Raw genomic sequence first — 23,002 nt, forward strand, 5'->3', positions numbered from 1 at the left:
TCCCTCCATCCATCATCTGCTGCTTTTCCTGGTACAGCCTGGACAGATCACCAGTCTATCACAGGGCTGACACTCACATTCACATTCATACCTATGGATAATGTAGAGTCACCTGTCAACCTAACCCGAAACTGCATGTCTCTGAAATGTACCCAGAGAAAACCCATGCAGACACAAGGAGAAATGTGATGACATGCAATGTTACATTTTAGTCCTTATCATTATTCCAGTCCCTTAATCAGTTCAGCAGCACTGTTTTAAGGACTTACAGAAATGTGGGAATGGTCCTTTAATTGTAGCCGTTGCATAGCAACAGGAATCTGTTTAATTGTGCCAACATATTCCTTTCACACAGTTCTCAGAAAATGTTGAACTCCATGTGGAGCAGTCTTGCAGCTGCTGAGGGATTTTTTTTTTTTTTTTTTTTTTTTTTTTTTTTTTTCTTCCATCCACACCACAAACAGATTCTCCTGATTGGACCATTTCCCTCATGCTCAAATGCCTTCGTCACCTCATTTTACAGAGCATACAAGTAAGTATACCTGATGTTACATTAATGAGACGTACAACTCTTTCTGTTGCTGTCCTTTGGTGGTGTGTGAGCGCACGTGGTGTGGTGAAGGGACCTCAGTTCATTCACACAGGTAGTCTAGGAGTTATCAGCACCAAGGACAAGCAAATAAAAGCCACCCTGCGAGTCCGGGGACATTTTATCAAGCCCTTCTAACCTCCATCTGGTCACAAACAAACCAAGAGCCAACTCTTCTCTAGAATCACCTTCTAAAACGTTCCACCTGCTCAGATAAAAAAAAACCAAATGAGAACAAGTTGGTGATCTTCTCCATGGAAGTGGACTTATAAATTAGTCATTAGAAAAAAAGCACGTTTCTTTCCAGACCTCACAATTAGATTTTTTTCTGTCTTTGTCACAGCATTGACCTTAATGAAACCCTGACGACAAGTTAAGCAATTAGTTGGACACAAAGTGGCTAACAGTAACTTGAAAGCATAAATATGATAATGGTTGTTTTCAACTCTAATGTTGTACATATGTCTCATCTGAGGAAACCTTTAAAGTATTTAGTTGTCCAGGTTATGCATTAATAGAAGCCACTCACTATTAAAAACATATCTACACTGGCTCAGTTTCAGTGAGTAAAACACTTAATGCAGTGAAATCACAAGCCTCATTTTACCGTATATGAATGTGAGTTTAACTCAGTTATTTTACACTGAGGTAGGTTTAATGGTCTAATACCTGATTTCTAAAGATATGATATTGTTTGTATTTTCTATGCTACTGTGTGAGATATTACAAGCCAAAATTAAACGTATGTCTTTTTGTCTAGTTTTTCATAAACAAGTGAAAATGCTATCGCTTGCGATGTTAGATGATGATGGGTCACTTAGGACGCTGTGTCCCAACCTTTTCTGTCTGATTGAACCCCCACAGCCCTTACAGATGAACTCTGGTAACTACCCCTTACTGACACCACCCATTATGTTTCACATGTGTTCATTTTAATTGATTTTAAACTGGAGATTGCATAACATGGTTAATTATGTAGTCTAAAGCCTTATACAACTGAAACAGTGTAGGTTAGATTGGTCAAGTGTACATTTGTGTTACCACCATTTGGAGTAGCAGTAGCAACTTTTTTATTTTAGTTAGCTACAATATTTCCACCCTTTAGCTATTATAGTATGTGTAGTATGTGTACTATATATAGTATGTGTAAGTAAATAATTTAATCAAAATGTGATTTCTATTTTTTCAAGTAAATTTTTTTCAGGCAAACTAAGCTGGTAAGTACTCCTGGAAATGATTTAAGGCTTCACATGGGGAAAACTGAGCTGAATGACCCTGTCAGATCTCTGGTTAAGAGGGATGTTATTTAATAATCAGTCTTAATGGGAATAGCTTATTTAGTGAAACTGATCCTAATAGCATCATTAGTTATCGTGATTATACTAACCATTTTTAATCTGAACCTTTAACTACTAAGAACATGGACGTTCGCTTTGTGTATTATTTTAACAGTACTGTAGTGATTTTTTTTTTTTTTACAAATGCAGTTTTTCTTTAATATTCTTTGTTTTCAGAAAAATACAATAAGGAATTAATGCATGGAATAAAACATCTTAACTTTATATGTGTCTAATCTTGCTCCATATTGTGCCTGCAGTCCTTTTTTTGTCTGGAACTATCACCTGGACATTAAAGTCTGTTACATTCAGCTCACAGTGACTTTCAGTGAAACTTTGGTATTAAGGCCCTGTTGCCTCATCAGAGCCATTTTTGGCCCTCCCCTCCTCCACCCCTCACGCAATACCTCTGGTCAGGGTCGATCAATACTTCCCCTGTAGCTTATCACTAATGTGGAACTGGCTGTTTGTCCAAACCCTGCTCTGTCTACATAAAGACTTGGACGGGACAGCACCAAATCCAAAAGGCCCCCATGAACCTGCAGCTACAGACGTGTTACTCTGTTTGGCACCGAAAGATTGGGAGACAAAGACATTGGTATGAGAGGGAATGAGCAGAGAAGAGAGAGTAGCTTGGGGAAGCAGGGGCAGGAGACTGACTGCTGGGTATGAATGAACGAATATGGAAAGAGGATCCACCTTAGAAACTTGAGGTAAGTTTGTTGGTGGCCTGAACTAAGAATAGATGATTTAACAAAGTTCTTACGGTTCGTAAAGTCGAATTTTCATGTTTAATGACGAACTTAACGTGAAAAAACATTTTAGCTCAAAAATGTATGATAAAAAAACAAAAATGATAAAGATGCCATTGATTACTGTGATCTACAGTCTGAACCAGCTGAATCTTACAAATACTAAAATAAATTAAAGAACAAAATATTGGTACTGTAGAAATAAAGCAGGATCACACAGATTTTCTCTAACTTTGTTGCTTTCTTGCACTTACACACATACATGCAGGTGCAGTCATCCCCACAATCAGTAAAAAAAAACACACAAATGGACTTTGGACACATTGGATAAGGCTTAAAAGCCTTGCATGTTTGCTTAACATGTTTTTTGACTGTGTTCTATAGTTTAACATATTGAGTTTAAAATCTACATAAATCATACATTAATATAATTCCAGCATGAGTTTGAAGTTTATCTCAGCCCTGACAGCTGGCGTCACACACCAACACCTTCATTTTTTTTTTTTTGCTCTCTCCATGGCTGATTCTACTCTTTTCTTCTTTCACCAGGTCATCCAGGCACCAGTTTGTATTAAAAATCTCTCCTTTGCATATCTACAGCAAACGTTGTCCTCCAGAGCTGTGGAGTGTGACAATGGTGTTTGTGTCCTGTGTATCAAACGCCATTTTCACACTAAATAGCTACAGTGTGAAAAGGACCTCAGTGTATTCCTCCATTTCCTGGTTTGTCTATTTTTCTCTCTGGCCACCAGTTTCTCTTGTGGCTTCTGTTTAATCTTAATTTGTTTAAACTTTTCTTTTGCAGATCAATGATAGATTCGTTCTACATTTATAAAGCCTAAGATGTACTGATGTGTTAATATTGGCCTTAGTGTGGGACACATCATACCATGCAGGAGATGTAGCTGAAAACATAGATGATTTCGAGCTTCTAAGTTTGACCTATTTTCTTTTCTGTTTGAGGGGCTAATGTGCTGTTTGAGTCTTTCTCCTATAAGCACAGATAAGAATAGATAGGTCATTTGTTTGCATGCTGCTGGAATTTCTTGTATTGTCCTGATTTTGGCTATTTTAAAATGAAATGTATCTTATTTAAACTATTGTAAAGGTATTATTGTCTCCATCCATGCAAATGTTGTAAATAAACTCTGTTTTGAATGGTTGCACCATTCCTTAGAGTTAATATGAAAAATATGTGGAAAATCTGGAACCACAATCGGAAATCTGAAAGTGTCTTCAGCCAGAAACCTTTCTTTAATAATACAGCTCTACAGTTTGCTTACACACTGGACACAGCTCCAACGGGGAGGCCGTGTCAGGACACAGAGTCTTATTACACTGAAACAAATTGAAACCGCAGTGGAATAGTTGGCATGCTACATATAGACTGTTTACACTGTGTATATATAGGGCTGGCTCTGGATTTCAGGTATATTATGTCTTATTATTGGGTTTGCTTTCACATATTTTGAGTTTTAACCAGTGCAGTATTGATCTTTGAAAACATGCCAGAAATTACTGGCATAATTGCCCCAGATAATGAAATAACAAATCAATAAATCTTCACATTTTGCAATGAATACATTCAAAGGCATACAAGATGTCTGTGTTGTTTCCAGAATATAAATATGAGCTCATCCTGAATCAATAAACAAACATTATACTAATGTAACATTAAAGTGAAGTTACGTTTGTCACGTCACAGCACAACAGAGTCAGTGTCCATTCATGCTGTGTGACTCTGCACCAAGTAACGTGTTCTCGATTGTGTCTTTATGACACTACAACCTACTTCAAACATATTTCCTCAAATCAATCAATTAACATGTTCATTAATTTAATGAACAAATAGTTTGAAAAAAATCACAGAAGTAGAAAAAAGAAAAAAAAAGATAATACCTCATCAACAAAGCAATCAAGAAGTCACAATTCATCACTGTAGACAAACTCATCATTCTCAGCATCATTTTCAAGTGTTCATCATTAAATGTATCACAGTTTTCCCAGACTCCGTGAAGGTGTCCTCCCTTAGATCCTAAATACAATGCGCAAACTCTTATACATCTCTGGTAAAATCATCTTAAAAACAAATTATACCCCCACATGGTCAATATGAGATGCAGCAAACTCACTTATGAAAAACTGGATTGTGCAATAGTCTTTGTCAAACCCATTTGTCTCCATCATCTAGCCTGCAGCAGCCCGTTGTGGTTTTTACTCCTCTATTGGGTCAAACTCTGCATGAAGAGTTCCAGAGTCAGAGAAGCAAACCAAACCAAACACAGTTTTCAATCACTGAACACTAAGACCCTTAATCCAGGACTCTGCTGCTATGACTTGCCCTTGACCGTTGGCCCAAACGTTTTCTTCTTGGGTGCAGCAGAAGTTTGGGGTTTAGCTTTTGGAGCAGATGCAGGCTTTTTAGGTTTGGGCTGCAGGGATGTGAGTCCCAGGATCTCACAGTATGTGTTGCACTGGTGCAAGGCTTTAAACTGATCAATGAAGGAGGTGGCACAGTTTCCTTTAAAACCCTTATATCTGTAAAGAAATCCATTATTAACAGATTAATTTGTATGTATGAAAAAAGTGCATTTATTATTAGTCTCAAAATACAATACTCACCCTTTCTTACATGTGGCTATCCCCACATCAGTAAGCCTCATTCCCACTCCTGAAAAACACAAAACTCAGATCAGCACAACAGTTTGCTGACTGATTTGAGCTCATATAGTTGCATGCATTTCACTCTCATTGACTCTTTTGCCCCGACCTTGCATGTCAGTAACCAGCAGGTTGCCTTCAGTCTTATGGTAAACCCAGTGCTGGAAAGTGCAACATTTCCTTCCTGCCTCAGAGTCACGTCTCATCAGGTTGATCTCTTTGCCGTCCTTCACTGAATACTTGACAAAGTCACCAATCAGCTCCTCCTCCAGTGTTGCGTAGGGGATGTCATTGGATGGACGGTGAACCAGGTAGATGGGAATGATTCTGATGGAAGCATCAAACACAATAACGTAAAATAAAACAACATAAATGTGCTGCAAGAAGCTAATTTGTGCCTTGTGTTTGCAGTTTATCAAACATGTCACTCACTCTGGGACTTGTCCAAAGGCTTCAGCAGACTGAGCTGCAGCAGTGTACGACTTGATGTACTCTCTTGCTGTATTCTGAACCTGGCACTCCTACAGAGCACAAAGTCAACTTTATGTATCAGGTCATCTCTGCACATAATGATAATAAATCTAATTATTAGGGTCATTATAATGAATACAATGTCCCTAACCTTACAAATAATACTGTAATTATGTTTTAAATTATTATTTCATCCCATTTCCATCATTTTATTGCAGAAGAAGATGTGCCGTGCCATATGTGACACACAGCTACAGTGGGATAGAGCCTTGTGCCTAACATCAGAGTCCTGTGAGGTTCTTACCTCTACAGCCAAGGAAAAGTTCTTCTGAATGAGCTCGTCGTTGTTCTTGGTCCCGTAACTGATAGCGTTGTGTACTTTGAGCACACAGGGGTGTCCCGGCTCTAACAGGGGTATCTCACCCGCCTGCAGCTTGGTCCGGAAAGCCCGACGGTGCATCCCCTCCCCAAAGTGGACCTTTTCAGTGATGATACTGGCAGGATGGTTATCTCCAAAGTATTGGTCAGATAAAAAATCCTCTTTGAACATCAGCCTAGAACAATGGACATCTTCCTCTTCTGCCCCCACAACTACAGGAGTGGCTGAAAAAGAAAAAGATGTCAGTCAAAATCTAAAACAACAAACAGGCTTTTAAACTGTGTTATGACTATTGTCCTGAGATCACAACTCACCTGCAATGGTCTTGGGAGATGAAGGGATGACAATCTCACTAAGTACTGTAAAAGAGTCAGAGTCAAAAAGAAGATATATAGTTGTTGTAAATAAATTTGTTTTTTATAGCTTTACATTTTTCCTGTTTGTGGTCTTTATTTTTTATAGTCGACAGTCATGTTTTATACCTTCATATGTTAGCAGGTAGTCCAGGGTGAAGGACCCATGTAAGCTGCTGAGCTGACACTGGTACTTGCCCAGGTCTTTGTGAGAAGCGTTGGTGATGGTGAACGATGCTCTACTCTCGTCCCCTGCACTTCAGAGAGAGGAACACTGTCACAACATGCACCAGGTAAATCCACAAACCCTCTGCCTCTAAACCTGAACATAATCTGAATTTCTTTCAGATTTTCTATGATATTCTATACATTTTGGTAATTCAGGATGCTTTGTGGGACAAAAACATGAATCTCTTCCTGGTAAATGTTCATGTTCACTGGAGTCTTTTGCAAGTAATGGTATATCTAGGTGCATTATTTGTACTATAGAAAGTAGATGTCACACAATAGTACTACTAGAGTAAAAACCTATTTTATCCCTGCAGTACTGCATAACTGCAAAATCCAACTGCCTGAGATTCCCGGCCATGAGTATTTGTACAAAGATTTGTACAAAGCAACATATTTGACTTAATTTTGAGAAAAAAAGAAAAGGAAAATTCAGGTAAAATACCTTCTCTTGATCTCAGCCAGCACAGTGCCCTCTCTGCTCCAGGTGACAGAGTGGTCAGAGGTGACTGCAGCAAACTGGCACCACAGACACAGACTCTGGGGATCCCCACTCACTGACACTGCTTGGACTGGCTGAACCACCTTGATATCTGCATAAATTATGATGATGCTTTTAATATAAGATGAAAAATATAGTATGATGTCTATAATTATATAAGAGAACATTTGGAAAACTGATCTGAGCAGAAAATTGGTTTAATGTAGATCCATTACCTTCTTTAGGTGGGGTTTTCTGTTTCACCACTTCACTGTACGACTTCTTATGAGTTGCTCCAGTGTCTACCTTGGACTCCTCTCCCTTCACTTTGGCAGAAACATCTGCATTTGTTAGTTTAGACTCCAAAATGCTGACAATCTTGGTAAACTTCTGTCCTGACAGACGTCGCCTCTTAATAACATCGTCCTTCAGAGGATTGGTGAAATCATTTGGCTGGTGATCTTTATGGCCTGTGTGATGTGGAGGTTTTTCTTCCTGAGAGGCTTTAGCCTCCAGTTGCTGGGGCTTTTTCTCAGCAACATCTGACTGCTCGCTGCTCTTCTTAGCTTCCCCAGCTTTAGCTCCCAGCTTGGCTTCGAACATATCAATTCTTCCTTTTGCACTCTTTGGTTTTGCTCCATTCTCCACTTCAACCAGTGGTGAACTCTTTCCTGGTGTTGCATTCAGACCATGTTTCTTCTTCTTTTTGCCATGTGGCTTGCTGTGAGCCTTGTCAGCTTCCACACTGGTCTCAATCACCAGTTTATCGTCCTTGCTCTCAAATCCAGCAGGAGTGTATTCACTGGTATGGTTTTCTCCAGTAAGAAGAGTGTCTTGTTGTTTGCAGGTTTGTTGTTGTTGTGCAGAAACAGGGGGAGATACATTTTCCTGCTTCTTGGAAGCTTGTGCGGTATGATGATGATGATGATGATGGCCACCTGACTTGTCCTTTTTGGAACGTGTTTTGCTCTCTGAGATGTTCTTGTGAGTTTTGTGAGGCATCTTTTCAATTTTTTTATTCAACTCAGTCTTCACAGATTGTACCTTTATGGACATGGGTTTGGCAGCCCTGGAAACAAATGGGTCATTTAAGTCTAACGTGATACATGCAACACGGTTCTTTTCTGAAATGATGAAATGATCTGCAGGGACGACAGCCAAGTTTGAAAGTTCTCTACTGAGCTCATAAACGTCCTCTAGTATTGTCTTTCTCCCAGTGAAGAAACACTCAGAGGTGGCATCTGTGTGTTTGCATTGTTCTTCTGGTGATGAGTCTGGTGTATTTTTCTTTTTATGAATCAGCTCCTCATCACCTTCCAGAGATGGTTTGTCTGTAATCCCATCCGAGGTTGGCTGTGGAACACAGGGCTGTACGTGATCACAACAGAGTTCTGTGTTGTCATTGAGAGACCTTTTGGCACAAGTTTGATCTCCTTCCAAACTGCTGCTTGTTTGACAGACGAGGGAGGAGCTGATACTGAGAGGGGCTAAGGGAATAACAAACTTAGGACTCCCACACCGTGGCTCCACCTGACATGTTCCATCAATGTCGGGGTAAAGGTCAGGTGACGAGCGTGTGAGGACAGTAAAATCCAGGTCAGGTTGTGTGTCCTCAACTCGTACCTGTGAGTTTGTTAGAGAGTGTGTGGTGAGGAGATGAAGATCTGGTGAAGATTTGGTTCCTTTGACATCAGTCCCGACTGGCCCAACTTTTTCTTCCTGCTCAACCACCAAGCCCAGCTGGGAGATACTGTGCTCATCTGTCACTTCACACAGTCCATCTCCAATGGGCTGATAACAAGAAGTCAAATGATAATAAAAATATTAGGCAAGTTTAAAAAACCATGTATTTGTAATGTATTGAGAACAATTTCAATCCTCATACATTTCACTTTCAGACTGTAAGACTTAAGGCAGATTCTGAAATGTCTATTCTACAGATAGTAGGTTAAAGTAAAATATCTTTCTTTTTAACACATACCTTTGTATAGAGCCATAATGCAAACATTTATGAAACACCATGCTTCTATCTCCTGTCCCACAGTCCATATGTCCTGCATACAACCTAATGTGTCACTGTTAGAAACTGGAGCTCCAGCTTTATCTTGTGCACCTAAACCAATCAAGTGCAGTCTCCCAGGCCCACAGACCTGCTAGTGTCCTGATCCTGTGTTTTTAAAGGAGATGTAGTTGGAATGGCTCTGTTAAAGGGTGTGTTCGAGGAGAGAGAGAGAGAGCAAAGGAGGATCATGTTTCAGTCCTCAGCTGTGCTCTCCTCTCACCCTTCTACCCTGACACGCCACGGATGCATGCTATTATCAATGAACTCTCAGCTATTATTAGAAGCCATTTCTGTCCATCTGAAGTTCAGCACACTCAGCTGTCAGTCTTTGAGATGGAAACCAAATAATCCAAAACCACGTTTGTGTGAAAAATCTTGGGTGCAAAGTGAATGGATCCACTACAAAGCAAGGTGCAAATTCTGGTGAGGCTCGTGTGGCGGCATTCTGCACATGGATGACACTCTCAGGGGTACGCTACGTACCTCATGATTGGCTATCATTGCTGAAGGTATGACAACACTGACAAGGGCAGGAAAGGGAATGTCGCTTAATGTTCTAGCCATGTTTCCAAAGGCATGACTGATGTGTCTGTCAGCACAACCGCTGTGAACGTGATTGCTGTTATTGTCTCTGTTGTGAAGGTTGAATCTTTCCTGTCTTCGCTCTCTCTCTCTCTCTCTCTCTCTCGCTCTCTCTCCGCTACTCACTTCAGAGAAAGTGGCTTACCACTGAGTGTGTGGGCAGCCATTTGTATGTGTTTGTGTATGTGGGACTGCTACTCAAGAAAGTTTAGTTGTGGAACATTTGCATATAATTCTTGCTTTTCCTGTAAAAAGAACATAAACTTTCTGCACTTTTCAAATTTGTACAGGACAGAAGGTCTATATTGTACAATTAGGAAAGAGTCTGTATAATAAGTCATCTTACCTCTTTGGTTACTGGCTCTGCAGTTACATTTTGTCCCTCCAAATCAGATTCCTCTGTTATATTAAGAATGATTGGATCTTCACCATTGCTGATGAAAATGTCCGGGTCCAAGAACTCGACATATTTACCAAAGTGAGGAAGGTCCAGCTCTGCATAAGAAGTAGATACAGGAATTAATGGAACATCTGTCACATCTGCGCCTCCTCCACGAGAGGCCGCTGTAGCACTGGATGAACTCATGGATGAGGGCCAGTCAGTGGCCCTTGGAGACCATTCTGTCTGGCTGCCCTGGATTTTCTTGGACTCCTTTTCTCCTTGTTTAGTAGGTGTTGAATCACACACAGATTCAACACTCTGGGAAACTGCTCCGTCTTGGCGCTCAGGTCCCTCCGCAGTGACACATAAAGAGAGACAGCTCTTTGAGCTCTCTGTAATGTTTTGAGACACTAGAGGTTGATCCTGGACACCCATGAGTGGCTGTGATTGCGTCTCCACTGCTGTCGCCTGACTCTGTTCTTCTTTAGATGGCTCAGTCTCTATATAAGTATCGTCCTTTGCTAGGGCCTGTGTCAGAGCATCTATCTCGGCCCCTATCTCAGTGAAGGCAGCTGTGATGTCCTCTGGTGGAGCCGTGATGATCCCAGTCCAGTCTGAGAGAGCACTTGCCCAGCTGTCCACTGACGACCACCTCTCCACTGGTGGCCCCCAACTTCTGGTGTCATCCTTGAACCAGCCAATCCCGTAGCTACCTTCAGGGTTGTAACCTGAACCTTGAATCTCTCCTGGGAGAAAAGACAAGTCGCTGGTGGCTGAGAGCGCTCCTTGTACCAAAGAATGACCCATAGCATCCTTATCTTCGTTATCTTCACCTGCCAGGTACTGGCACGCATCCAGCCACAGCTCAGTAGGGCTGTCATTTCGCCATGGTTGGTGGGTTAAACCAGTGACCTCTGCTTTTCCTTCTCCCACATCATTTATCGACATCTCGCAGGCATTCGCAGCAGGTGGTTTTAGCACTATGTGTTGGATCCCATCTGACTCATAGTCCACCATAGCTCGTTCCTGAGTAGCATTGTAATGGCAATGTGTCGCCATGTCTGATGAATCACACATCAGGACATGTGTATCACTGCTCCCGTGTGCCTCTTTCTTCCCTGTTTGTGATAATGGCCAACATTCAGGACATTTAATCTCCCAGGGATCTACATTACGGCTCAGGACAAAGTCTTGTGTCTCACTTTCAAAGATATAAAGGTCTGACACAGGAGCTATAGCCGCATCATGCTCTAAACTATCTGACTCTGATAATAACAACCTTTTTAGATCTGTGTCTTCAATGTGTTCAGAGCTAATTATGTGGCTGGAGAGAAGCTCAGAGACAGGTGGCTCCAGTAAACCACCAGGAACAGATGATACGTCTCCTAAAGGTTGAGATGTAATATTGTCTTGTGTGACAGAAAAAGAGAGACCTGATTCATGTTTAGTGTAGGTCTGAGGTGGGGGTGAAATAATCTCATGGGAAAGGTGAGGTAGAGGTAAAATAGGTTTTGATGGGCCAAAGCAGCCATGAACCCTGAACTCCTTTAGTGCAGGCTCTGAATTAAATGAAAAGCATTCTGATGTATTATAACTGAATGATGATGGCTTTGAACAGTCTGAGTTGGTGCCTGTCTCCTGAGAGAGAAGGCATTTGGAAACGTTTGCTAAAGGCTCAGTGGATTTGTCAGTGGGATCTGAAAAATCTGACACAGTCTCTGTCCCTGTCGGGTATGCAGGCAGCGTGTTTTCTGTACGACTGTGCAAAAGAGAATGAGCATCTAAATCCCTTGTTTGACCGTCTGTGAGACCTGAAGGTGACTGTGTTTGGTCATCTGTGCAAAAACGTGACAGGTCCATCAGGACTTCTAGTCGTGGCGCTGGAGGAGACTCCTGCTGTCAGACAGTTTGAGGATGGATTTCTGTACACAGTCACAGATTGTTTGTTCTTGGCTTTTCTCGTATCATTTCCTTTGCTGGGTCCAACTGTATGCTTGACTTTTGACATTCAGTACCTGCAAATGGAAGCATGGCATTAGAGGATAAAGATTTTTCACAATTAAATTGTAACATGAGAAAACAGAGTTAAAAAAAAAACAAAAAACAACTCAGTCTCATGTATTTATCTACATTGTCTACCTGAAGTATCTGAACTAAGGCCCATCATCTCCCTCTAGCTGTCACTTTGTGTGCAATTCTCATCTTAGGTTCAGGAAACGACATGTTGCATCTATTTTTGAAATACAGTTTCAGAAATACAGAACACAGAAATATGTCCCAAATGTCTGTGTTATGAGTGTGAGTCCTGGAAGAAGTATGCATCCTAATCACTATTTACCAAATAAAAATATGAATATAATATTAAAATAACAATATCATTTCACAAGGCCTTAGATCTGACACGCATCTTAAATGTTATACATTTAAAAACAAGGAGAATCATCGCCGGAACAAGCAGTTTTCTTCTTGTTTATAATGTTGTTTTTATTTTAGATTAGAGCTCCAGGTATTTAGGGATTTTAGGTGACTGTAAAAGCAAGTAACCATGTTTTATGACAAAGGTTGATATAGTTCTGCTGCTGTTTAAGATAACACATTGCCCATGTTGCCCACTTCAGACAATCTGATGTACATGGTGTACAGAAGCCTGATATGAAGTGTTGAAGAGGGTAGCTTCAAAACATGCACCCTGATATACATGGTTGAGGGGGGAGCTGGTGGCACAGACACTGGAAAATACCAGTATATCTTCACCTATGACCTGCATTTGTCACGTTCCTGCTGCAGTGAAGGACACCTAGCTGTGTTTATCAAGTCACACTGAACATAAATACATTTCACAAAGTTTTAACATCGCGCAAAACATTAAAACCCTCTAAATTGCTAATGTTAAGGGTACTTTTTAAAAAACTGAACAGAAATCAATCTTATTTTTATGATTGATTAGTGCATTGGGTAGGGCTTGCTCTCTACCCACACTGAAAAACAATAAAACTGTCAGCACCTTGTGACTGAGCTCAAGCGAGTGTAATTTGATTTCATTTGGATTGTCTGTGCCAAAATAGCTCAGTCCTCAGCCACATAACCCCCAGGAACCTGCTGCAGCTTTAAAGCTTCTGTTTGTGAATGACTTACTGGGAACACGTGAGCTCAGGGATTAACTAAGAACATTTGTTTTCAATATAATAACAAAAACTGCTGCAAAAAGTAAGACTTTCTGACTGTACTGACTGCACTGTACATGTCAGCAGGTTAAAGCAAACGCTTACCAAAATCATTATACTTGTAAATCACAGTATAAATACTGATGCTTGACAGAGTGAGTCATGCAGTACACCAGAGTGTGTGTCAGTCTGTCTGCAGAGTTGTTACAGAGGAGGCAGTGCTGGCAGCACAAACAAATATCCAACAAGTTACCTCACAGCTGAATCATACAATATACGATAAAAGTATTATTATTACTTGAGGCATTAAAACAGTTGTCTAGCTTGTGAAGGGGATTTCCAGCCATGCAAGTAGTACGTACCCTTTTCATAGCCGTGTGGTTGAGGTTATAGACTTATGATGTAGGACTTCAGTATGAGCTCGGGCAGAGCCAGTGGTCTCAGGGTGTGAGTCTATTTTTAAATGTTGTCCCCCGCAAGTACAAAGTCAGTTACCTGATATTGCAGACATGTGCCGATCTTGAACATTTAACACTCGTATCTATATTTAAAAGCTGTTTTAGTAATGGCCTGCTTTGCAGAATGACTCTTACAGAAATATGTAGTTGATACAGGAATTTTAAAACGGGAAGTGGCTTTTTTGACCATTAATAATGACTTTAGACAGCAGAAATCTGTAAATTCTTGTTAGGTAAATTCTTTTAACAAATAGACTCAGAGGACGAACTTCGGTAAGATTATATAGACGTTTTACTTGCAAGGAGTAACAGTCACATAGCACCTTGGTACAGCATGAGGATCACTGGCTCTTAGCTGGGCAGCACATCATTTTAATACTATGATACAAACAGTCATGTGATAAAAGAAGAAAGAGGAGGCAGTTTCCCATGAAACTGCAAAACATCTGGGTTTCGATACTAAGTGTCTTATCAGAAAGTGAAGGTCAGAACAGACTGACCTTAAGAAGAGACAAGAGGTAACAGGCCCTACTCAACAGTGCTTTTGACTTACATTAAAGTAAAGTGGATTAACAAACCTGAGGGTAACATTTTAATTTCTCTAACAATTGTTCTTTTCAGTTCTATAGTATGGCATTGGCCATATTAATTATGTATTTATAAACAAGCAGGACACTTTCTGCTCGGTAGCTTGAATTCTTTAGGGTCATCTGAGGTACAGTTTTATACAACTTGTGAGATGATCACAATTAGTAAATATGCTATTATTAATCATGATCATCCCTTTTTAGTTTAGTTCATTAAGTGTATATTCTCAAGAATAACATTTTCATTTTGCTCTCCTGTACATCACTGTTAAGCCCATTCAAAATGTTTTTTCCTTTTTTTTTTTTTTGGAGTAGGGCCTTCATTCATGTACATTGACTTCATGTTTAAAAAAGAAAAATAATGAAAAAGAAACAATCATGCTTAATAAATGTGGATTCATAATTGAAGGACAGTTTTATGATGAGAAATTTAAGCTTGTTCATTGGCCACTTGACAGGTCATGTTGTAAACAGTGGCTTAAGAACAGCAATCCTCTCAGAAAATAATAATGTCTCACATCTGATTTTTATTAATAAAAACTATAATAGAACTATAATAGTTTATGTCTATTCTGAGCTACTACATGTCTCTGTGAACTCAGATACCCCTACAACTACTTTGCCACAGCAATGTGCAACGTCACAATTGTTTATGTGTGTGTGTGTGTGTGTGTGTGTGTGCGTGTGTGTGCGTGCACAAGGAATCAGTGATAAAGTTCATGAATGTAACTTCTCACAACCACACACTTAAAGAGAAGAGAACAAGGACACAAACTGTCAAAATGATATTTCGTGACATTTTAGTCTTTGTGTCATTATGTCAACACTGTTGTTCACACACCTTGTGGAGCCTTGTAAATCTACTAAACGACAGAAAGAATACCATTGGAGTACTGGTGCATGTACAGGCACATGGAAGTATGTTAATTTGCATTGATATTCTACTTTATTTCATTTTGAGGAATAAAAAAAAACAACTTAAGAGAAGGTTCCTTAAACTAAAACTATTTTGCACCAACAACAATACATTTGAACCTTTAGGGTGAAGCTTTATTCATAATGACTCAGTAGGACTCACAGATGGATCTCAGACAGGACTTGTTATGAAGTAGTTGTTTTAAGACGTGCTTGTGTACATGTGAGACGTTCTGTGGCTTCTAATAAGCAACACATTATAGGTCTCCACAAGGAACAGCTGCTGGGGTGTAGCTGGTGGGCAACAAGTAACGTATTCAACTACACAACAATATATGTCAAATATTCTAAATACATATATAAGATGAATTTACAATATTGAATGTGTCAGGCACCATACTAATGACACCATACTAATAACTTCAGTATTTCTTAAACTTTTTCCTCCAAACTAGCATTTATAGACCTGTTAAACAACCTCAGACATGTTACGCCATCCTGAGCATGTTGTTGTGAAGCATTGGATTGGACATGGCCCTATGGGCTCAGGTATTCATGCAGAGAGAACTATCATCTTACCAAAGCAAGATATATTTTTGCACCATGTTGTTGCTGTCTCAGTCGGGCGATTGCCCCTATTCCCTGTATTCGCCCCGGATGTAACCAGGTGGAGAATTTTGCAGCACATAAGAAGTGCACGTCATGCATGTTTTCTTTGGGTGGGTGTGTGAGAAAGTCAGTTAAAGGCTGCCTTTCCAGAACAGATTATGACAAATGACAAATACAAGACACAGCTACACTATTCACTGTGAGTGCTAACAATGGGAATTGTGCAAGATTTTTTTAAAAATTGTTTTTAACACCATCTTGGTGTCAAACATGGTAAACAGAGGATGTCCGAACACACATTTGCATATGACATAACATCATCAGCTTTCAAACTCTCCCAGAAATGCAGATTTGATACTATTAATTCAGTGAAAATCACCACATACTGAATGTGTTTTTCTTTAATTGCATGAGATAAACAGCAACAATGGTTGATTCATGATTCATGATTTTTCTTTCAGGCTTTTCACTGTTTCATTTTAATACAGGACACAGCAGAGCACATGCCCTGCATCCCTCAAGTGCTAGGATGGAAATGTGGCTCTGCTTTTTTGCGTCATAAGAAACAGAAAACCTTTGTTATGATCTCATCAGATGACTCAGTGTCAATTGCACATTCTGATCCGCTGTTATGGAAAATGCAGTCAAAATATAGCCCAAGTTATTTGTGTTGTCTTACAGAACCCTTTAAAGGACAGGAAATATTGCAGAGGGAAAATATGAACTTTGAATTGCAACGAAGCCAGTCACACTAGTCCTGTAATCTGGCTGTAATCTTGACATACTCCTGTTTTTAGAACTTCCATATTGAAATTAAACTTTAAAACAGTAAATGATATTATGCATATTGAATTTCACAACTAATCCTGAATAGGGAACATGTTTTCTGCATGTTTCCTATTAACACTTGAATAATGAAGTTATTTATGATAGGAAATACAACATATCTTTATATGCAGAAGATAAAATATTAAGAACCTTTAAATCAAAAACAGAACATTAGACTAGGTGAGCAAATAACTGGAAACTATATATTGTCTATTGTTTTCTGACGTCCATCCGTTTACAGCTCCATTTTAGAAGGACGAAGGGCTTCTCAACCAGCACAGTCAAGATGTAGCTCAAAATTACAGATAGCATCAAGACACCAAGGAACAGGTACAGCTAAAAAAGAAAGGAGGCATACATTGTATTAAGTTAAAAAGATACAGAGACAGTAGCAAACAATGGTCAAATCTGCAATGCCTGAGCAGTAGGTTTTAATGAAACTGAAAAAATGAGCTGTTTGAAGCACTCACAAAATTGATTTCTGTGTAGTGGATAGGGGTCTGTAGCAAGGCCAGATAGAGGATGATGAACATCGGATGTATCAGATAGCAAGCAAAACTAATGTTGGAAAGTGGGACCCAAAAGCCCATTGACAAGAAGCTCTTGATAAACCCTGGAAAATGAGAGAAAAACATAAAGAAAATGTGGCATAGATTTTTCAATATATATCTTTTCTTTATGGAATGAGCATATATTTACTGTATTTGAACCTAATGGATTTGTGTATATTGTAGGATACTGTATTGTAAGATACAGTAGATAAGACATTAGCAAAACAAATTATATTAAGGTTAAATATAAAAATTCACTACAGTATATTTTAGTTGATATTGCTAAATTCTTAAACAGCAAGTGCCTGTGTGGCTACATGCCTCTTTTCACTTTAGGATTGTTTACACATTTCTGCCCTACAGTAGTTAATATCAAAGCTTAGCCAGTTATAATGAAAACAAGTGTTTTCTATTTTATTTTGTTGGTTCTGAATATGACGTTTTTCTGAATTTAGTTTACCTCCATAACCGTCTTCACAAGCCAGTATGATCCAAATGACAGCCAGAGCCCACAAATGCCTGTGCAGTCCCTGATACAGAGCATGTGGGACAGATGGGTAGGGCGGGCTCTCCACTAGGAGATAGGACAATCCAAACAACACAGCCAGGAGTGAAAGACAAAAGAACCAACCAAGTGCTGCTTGCCACTGGACACAGTAAGCACAAAAGTGAGACAGCAGTTAAACGTCTTTTATGTGTACTATCGTTTTGGCTTGGTAATATCACAAAAGCGTACAGTGTTCAAATTATATACAGTTATTCTGGTCAAATGTTGTTACCTTTTTCTTTATGAATGGATTTTTCCTTTTTCCCAAGTACAGTCCAGTCAGGATCCCTAATAGAAAAGGCCCATATCTAGTGTGGGGTTTGTGATAGTATTGGAAGGCATAATTCCCAACTGAGCTAAAAAAAAAAACAAACACACATAACAAATAAAGCATCAATTGAAAATGGCATTTATGCTTTCTTTTGTACAAATGCAAAGTGATTTTTTTTATTTGACATCTAAGTCACGCTAAATTACTTTATGTGGTTCCTAAGCTGTTTGCACTATATTAGCCCATCATCAGTGTCTTACTGTCCAATGTAGGTAACTTGCAGCTGCAGCAGTGCAGTTAAAACAGCACCAGAAAGAGTGGTTACCAACAGGAGGCCTATTACCACAGCCGCAAACACACCTTTGTTCCTGGTATACAAAAGATAGAAAAGATAAAATTACAGCTGTGTAGTGCTCACAGTGGTGGATAGTATGCATAACTTAGAAACATTTTACAATAATATGAGAATGAAGGAACGTGGACATACAATCTGTAAAAATAGAGCAGCAGGGGAGTGGTGAGGAAACACTGGAAGTCAAGAGACAAGTACCATGTCCAAGGAATACACTGGAGAGAGATTAGGGAAAAATATTCAATTAAAGTTAGGTCAAGGTCACATTTGGTCAATATATGTCAAGAAAAGAATCAGTCACTATACTAGTGGTTGCCCTTACTATCTGAGAGACTTGAATCAGATTGCTGACAAATACTGCATTAGCCCACCAGTACTTCTTACAATCCATGAAATTCTCTAGATCTGGAAACCAGAATGGTTCCCACTGGAACAAAGGCAGTATGCCGGTGGCCAGACATGTAATGAACAGATGAAGCGGCTGAACCCTGTAACAAAGAAAAAACAAACAGCAAAACATGACGAGTTCACACCGACATTATCGTTAGTTTAGAGCTCATGATTATAATGAAGGAGTTTTTTAAAAAGTCAGTGACATAGATCAATAGCTTAATTGTTGTGTAATGATCAATATACTGTCAGTACCTTTTAATTCTCCTGAACAGGTAGTTGGCCACCAGACTGAAGGTAAGTTTATCCTTGGCCTTATCAATACAGCCCAGTAGTGACCTGGCACTAAGCAGACCCCTGAACATAGAAGCTGATATAAAAAACTACAAAAAAAAGCTAAACAAAAACAAAAAACTTTCTGATGATAATAATAATAATTGTATATTATATATACTATATAATATATATAGTCTTACCCAAGGACTAAGAAGGTGTCTACACCCAGAAAAACAGGTCCACCGATGGTAAACACATGTAGAATGTTACTTTCTACTGTATTCAACAAGCTATTTATGTTATCTGCAAAACAAAGTGGCTTACATAATGAATAATCAAATACCAGTTAGTCTTGGTAGGTAGGTGTGCAATAATTCTGTCATACCCAGGCTGCTCAATATAGGTATCTGTGTAGTATGTCCACTCATGATCCAAAACAGACTGAGAACGCGGATGCCATTCAGAGATGCATAGCCTCCACCTGGGACAGAGGTGCTGAGGACACCTTTAGTGGTAGTCTGTAAAGAGAAAGCTTGCAGGCCTTGGTACAAGCAGCTTCGAGGAAAACACTGTGGCGTGTTCTTGGTGCTGTCTATGAAAGAGAATATTCATACAACAACAAATTCGATATAAAAAAGTTTGAACACTGCACCAGTTTACTGTTAGTGAAGTATTTGGTTAATGGAAATTTAGTCATGGTCTCATAAAGGTCTGTTATGTTTATATATTTAAAGTAAATTATTTAATATTTACCATCTGTCAATCCCTGTGATGTGTCATCTTGTAATTGTTCTCTGTGAACAAGCACTCTCATAAAAACTCATAAAAGACATCATACTCACTATTTTCCTCTAAAGTTCTACTATTTGTTTCACTGCTATGGGAGTTGTCGGTTTTCAGCGTCCCATAAAGGTTGAGGCCAGTGTTTGAACAGAAGGACTCTTCAGATGGACTGACCTCCCTGTTCCTTTTCCACCTTATTATAGCTGTCAGCAAGGTAGCCAGAAGAGGAATTGCTATCATTACGCAGCACACAGTTCTGCAGAAGAAAAGGTATATAAAGTGTCCTATAATGGAAAAGTTCTGTTTAAAGTCACGTGTTCATGCACATAAAAGAGTAGAAAGGGTAGAAGTCCAGTCATATACTGACATGCAGATGATATCTGAGGTATCAGGAGTTAAGGTGTTTAACAAACAGTGGGTCATGGTCACCTCCTGGGCAGACTGATTGACCAGGATATGGGGTAAAGGCGGAATAAGGGACATCTGACCAAGCTGAAGTTTCCCTGTTATGAGGCAACAAAAAACATAAGTAAAAATCTATAATATATATAAACAAGGATTACAGTGAATCCAGAGAAAGGAGAATTTTAAATAACTGACCGTGCAGAGCCAGATTTTGCACATCCTTTTCTCCACAGGAGTCAGGAACACAGACACCCACAAAGTACATGTACATTCCCTGTGGCAGGAAAAACGCTTTAAGATCTTCTCTTTGTCACCTAGTAGCCAACTGTCAGGATGACATTTTGTTTTCTTTAATTACAGTTTTTGTTGTTACCTGGCTAATGAACACCTGACAATACTGTCCAGAGAAAGTAGGACCGTGGGCAGAGCGACACTGCTGCATCATACCAGGCTGGTTGACATTACCTTCAATAATACCGCTACCCTGCTTTCCAAATGCATCGTACACTGAATGAAAACGCACAAATACAATATAGTGAAAAAAGTGTTATCTTTCAATAGAATTAAAAAAATTCTCATTTTAGATTTTCATCATAAACCATATGGCTTAAAAAATGATATGGCAGTTGCAGATCTTCATTATACAATGTAATGATAAAAAAACACGAAAAACACGACCCCACATCAGCTACACTTTATTTATTATTTCATGGTCTTTCCCATTTTTATATACTTGCTTTAAAGAAATAAATCAGCACCCATCTTGGTTCAAATGTCTGGCTCTGATATTACACTGCACAATATTAACCTTTAAAAATTAGGAAATTAATAATTCTGAATAATTAAAATGAAAATGTGTGTTTGTTTAACAGAAAAATGTAATTATCAAATTTTAAAATGTATTTCTCAAAAGATGACAAAACTACTTCAAACACGTGAGAAATATTTCACCAGGAAGCGGCTGCCTTCTTTCGGGTCACGTGACAAAGCACTTACCACGTGACCCTTCAGTTCATCCAGAGTTTATTTGTACGAAAGTTTGAAACAAACAAATGTGGTCAAGTCGCTGTGAAACTGTGAACATGGGGAAAATAAGCTCAAGTAAATTTTTTGCAGCCAGTTAAGTTTTGTCCCCAAACAGACAAACATAAAAACAAACTAAATGTGTTTGTAGCATGTTCTTCGGTGTTTCCATCTACGGAGTTTTATGGTAAAAACCCAAACTCCCGCCAGAAAAAGTTGTGGGACTATTTCAACGCCACGAATGAAAGAAGACGTGAAATAACGTGAGTGTTAAACATCCTCTTCTGTTTGCTCATTTCACCTCTAGCGCTTCAGTGTGTTTACATGGTTAATGTCCTTCTGTGTGGTTATTGTAATAGGGGTCGTGCATATAGTTTGTCTAGCATTAGACACTGGAGGCTAAGTTACCTGTTATTTTGACTGCTGATTACTCTGCAGATCATTTGGTCGATAAAGTTTCAGAAAATAGTTATAGAAAAGGCAAATAATTTCATTTAAGAGTAATAATAAACTTCATATATATGAAAACATCCTTAACAATTAACAGGCACAAAGTATTTTATAAATAAAAAGACAAGAACTTACCCTTTAAACAACAAGGAGGAGGAATAATGTGAAACAATGGATTGTTAAAGAAAAATAAATCAAATTGAAAAATAAATAATGTTAAAAAAACTGTGATAACACCCACACTGTTATAACCACTGTAACCACTGTTATCCATCATCACATCATCCCCCTTATCCTGCAAATATCTCTTATACAGTTTTCAATATGCAGCCTTAAAGCCTTTAGTACATGCACTGATCCTTTTTTATGTTTGTACTATATATCATATATCATATATTTTTATGTTTGTACTATATATCTTTTTTGAAATTTGAAGTTAAGTTGAAATTGAAGAGTCTCTTCAAAAACAGTTGGCCCCAGTCTGAGCTCTGTGGTCTAACTGGACATGCACATAAAAAGGTAGCAAGACTTACTGATAACAGCGTATTCCTTCGGCCTGTCCTGCATCATTTCCCAGAGGAAAGTGTTGGTATCCTCCATACATCTTTGAGATACGTTCAATGCTTGCATAGTTTTTAAAACTTGTGTACAACCTGAGTGTACAGCTGCAAGCAGAAAGAGCACTACACAAGCCTGGTGGGCCATGTCGGGACTGACTGCATCTTTTAATGAGCAAGGAGTTTTAAATGAGAAACCCTAGTGGATGCTTCACATCATCATCATCAAGAAGGTGTGAAATAGTGTGAAATCCATCTTCAATGGGTGGATTTAAAAAGCTACCTTGGTAACCGTGGGTCGTGTTTTTCTGGTTTTCTGCAACAGGTGGGAGTGGGGTTTAGTTACACGAGAAAGCAAATATAAACATCCAGACTTTATTATAATGTCACCACATGAAATCACCAGAATTAAAGTGCATCTTACATTGTTAAACAACCAAAGAGACGCCTCTAACCTGATCTGGATTAATCCCCATATGTAATTTGTTTTGTATCCATAGGTCATGTACAACCATCACATTACATTACATCTGAATTTCTTTCTAATGTATAGTACCTG

The 23,002-nt window shown here is 39.0% G+C and overlaps 2 protein-coding genes across 2 annotated transcripts; both read right to left on the bottom strand.

Annotated features, from left to right (window-relative positions):
* Positions 1-3,642: 3,642 nt before the first annotated feature.
* On the bottom strand, positions 3,643-13,887 carry alpk2 (alpha-kinase 2). Its single transcript, XM_026297643.1, has 11 exons — positions 13,804-13,887; positions 10,242-12,292; positions 7,488-9,042; positions 7,216-7,363; positions 6,672-6,799; positions 6,504-6,548; positions 6,115-6,413; positions 5,772-5,860; positions 5,449-5,666; positions 5,301-5,349; positions 3,643-5,216 (listed from the first exon to the last, which is right to left on the bottom strand). The coding sequence occupies exons 2-11, from the start codon at positions 12,135-12,137 to the stop codon at positions 5,009-5,011; spliced, it is 4,635 nt and encodes a 1,544-aa protein (XP_026153428.1). The 5' UTR covers positions 12,138-12,292; positions 13,804-13,887; the 3' UTR covers positions 3,643-5,008.
* Positions 13,888-17,048: 3,161 nt separating this feature from the next.
* On the bottom strand, positions 17,049-22,495 carry oacyl (O-acyltransferase like). The gene is made up of 15 exons (XM_026297810.1): positions 22,420-22,495; positions 20,787-20,920; positions 20,609-20,687; positions 20,376-20,511; positions 20,068-20,264; positions 19,611-19,817; positions 19,426-19,528; positions 19,205-19,306; positions 18,882-19,047; positions 18,695-18,774; positions 18,468-18,575; positions 18,169-18,292; positions 17,850-18,036; positions 17,309-17,451; positions 17,049-17,174 (listed from the first exon to the last, which is right to left on the bottom strand). Exons 1-15 carry the CDS (start codon positions 22,484-22,486, stop codon positions 17,049-17,051), a joined length of 1,959 nt encoding a protein of 652 aa, XP_026153595.1. The 5' UTR covers positions 22,487-22,495.
* Between the last annotated feature and the right edge of the window lie 507 nt (positions 22,496-23,002).

Source organism: Mastacembelus armatus, chromosome 12, assembly GCF_900324485.2.
Source record: "Mastacembelus armatus chromosome 12, fMasArm1.2, whole genome shotgun sequence".
In the NCBI taxonomy this organism is placed as follows: Eukaryota; Metazoa; Chordata; class Actinopteri; order Synbranchiformes; family Mastacembelidae; genus Mastacembelus; species Mastacembelus armatus.

Bases quoted from the DNA above. Each gene is read 5' to 3' on its own strand.
- alpk2 (XM_026297643.1), bottom strand. From the start codon at position 12,137: ATGGACCTGTCACGTTTTTGCACAGATGACCAAACACAGTCACCTTCA. The intron at 6,414-6,503 runs GTGAGTTGTGAT...TTTCTTTTTCAG, and splicing joins ATCTCCCAAGACCATTGCAG to CCACTCCTGTAGTTGTGGGG. The intron at 5,217-5,300 runs GTGAGTATTGTA...ATTTCTTTACAG, and splicing joins ATAGCCACATGTAAGAAAGG to ATATAAGGGTTTTAAAGGAA.
- oacyl (XM_026297810.1), bottom strand. From the start codon at position 22,486: ATGGAGGATACCAACACTTTCCTCTGGGAAATGATGCAGGACAGGCCG. The intron at 19,818-20,067 runs GTGAGTATGATG...TCTCTTTCATAG, and splicing joins TAGAACTTTAGAGGAAAATA to ACAGCACCAAGAACACGCCA. The intron at 17,175-17,308 runs GTGAGTGCTTCA...TTTCTTTTTTAG, and splicing joins ACTACACAGAAATCAATTTT to CTGTACCTGTTCCTTGGTGT.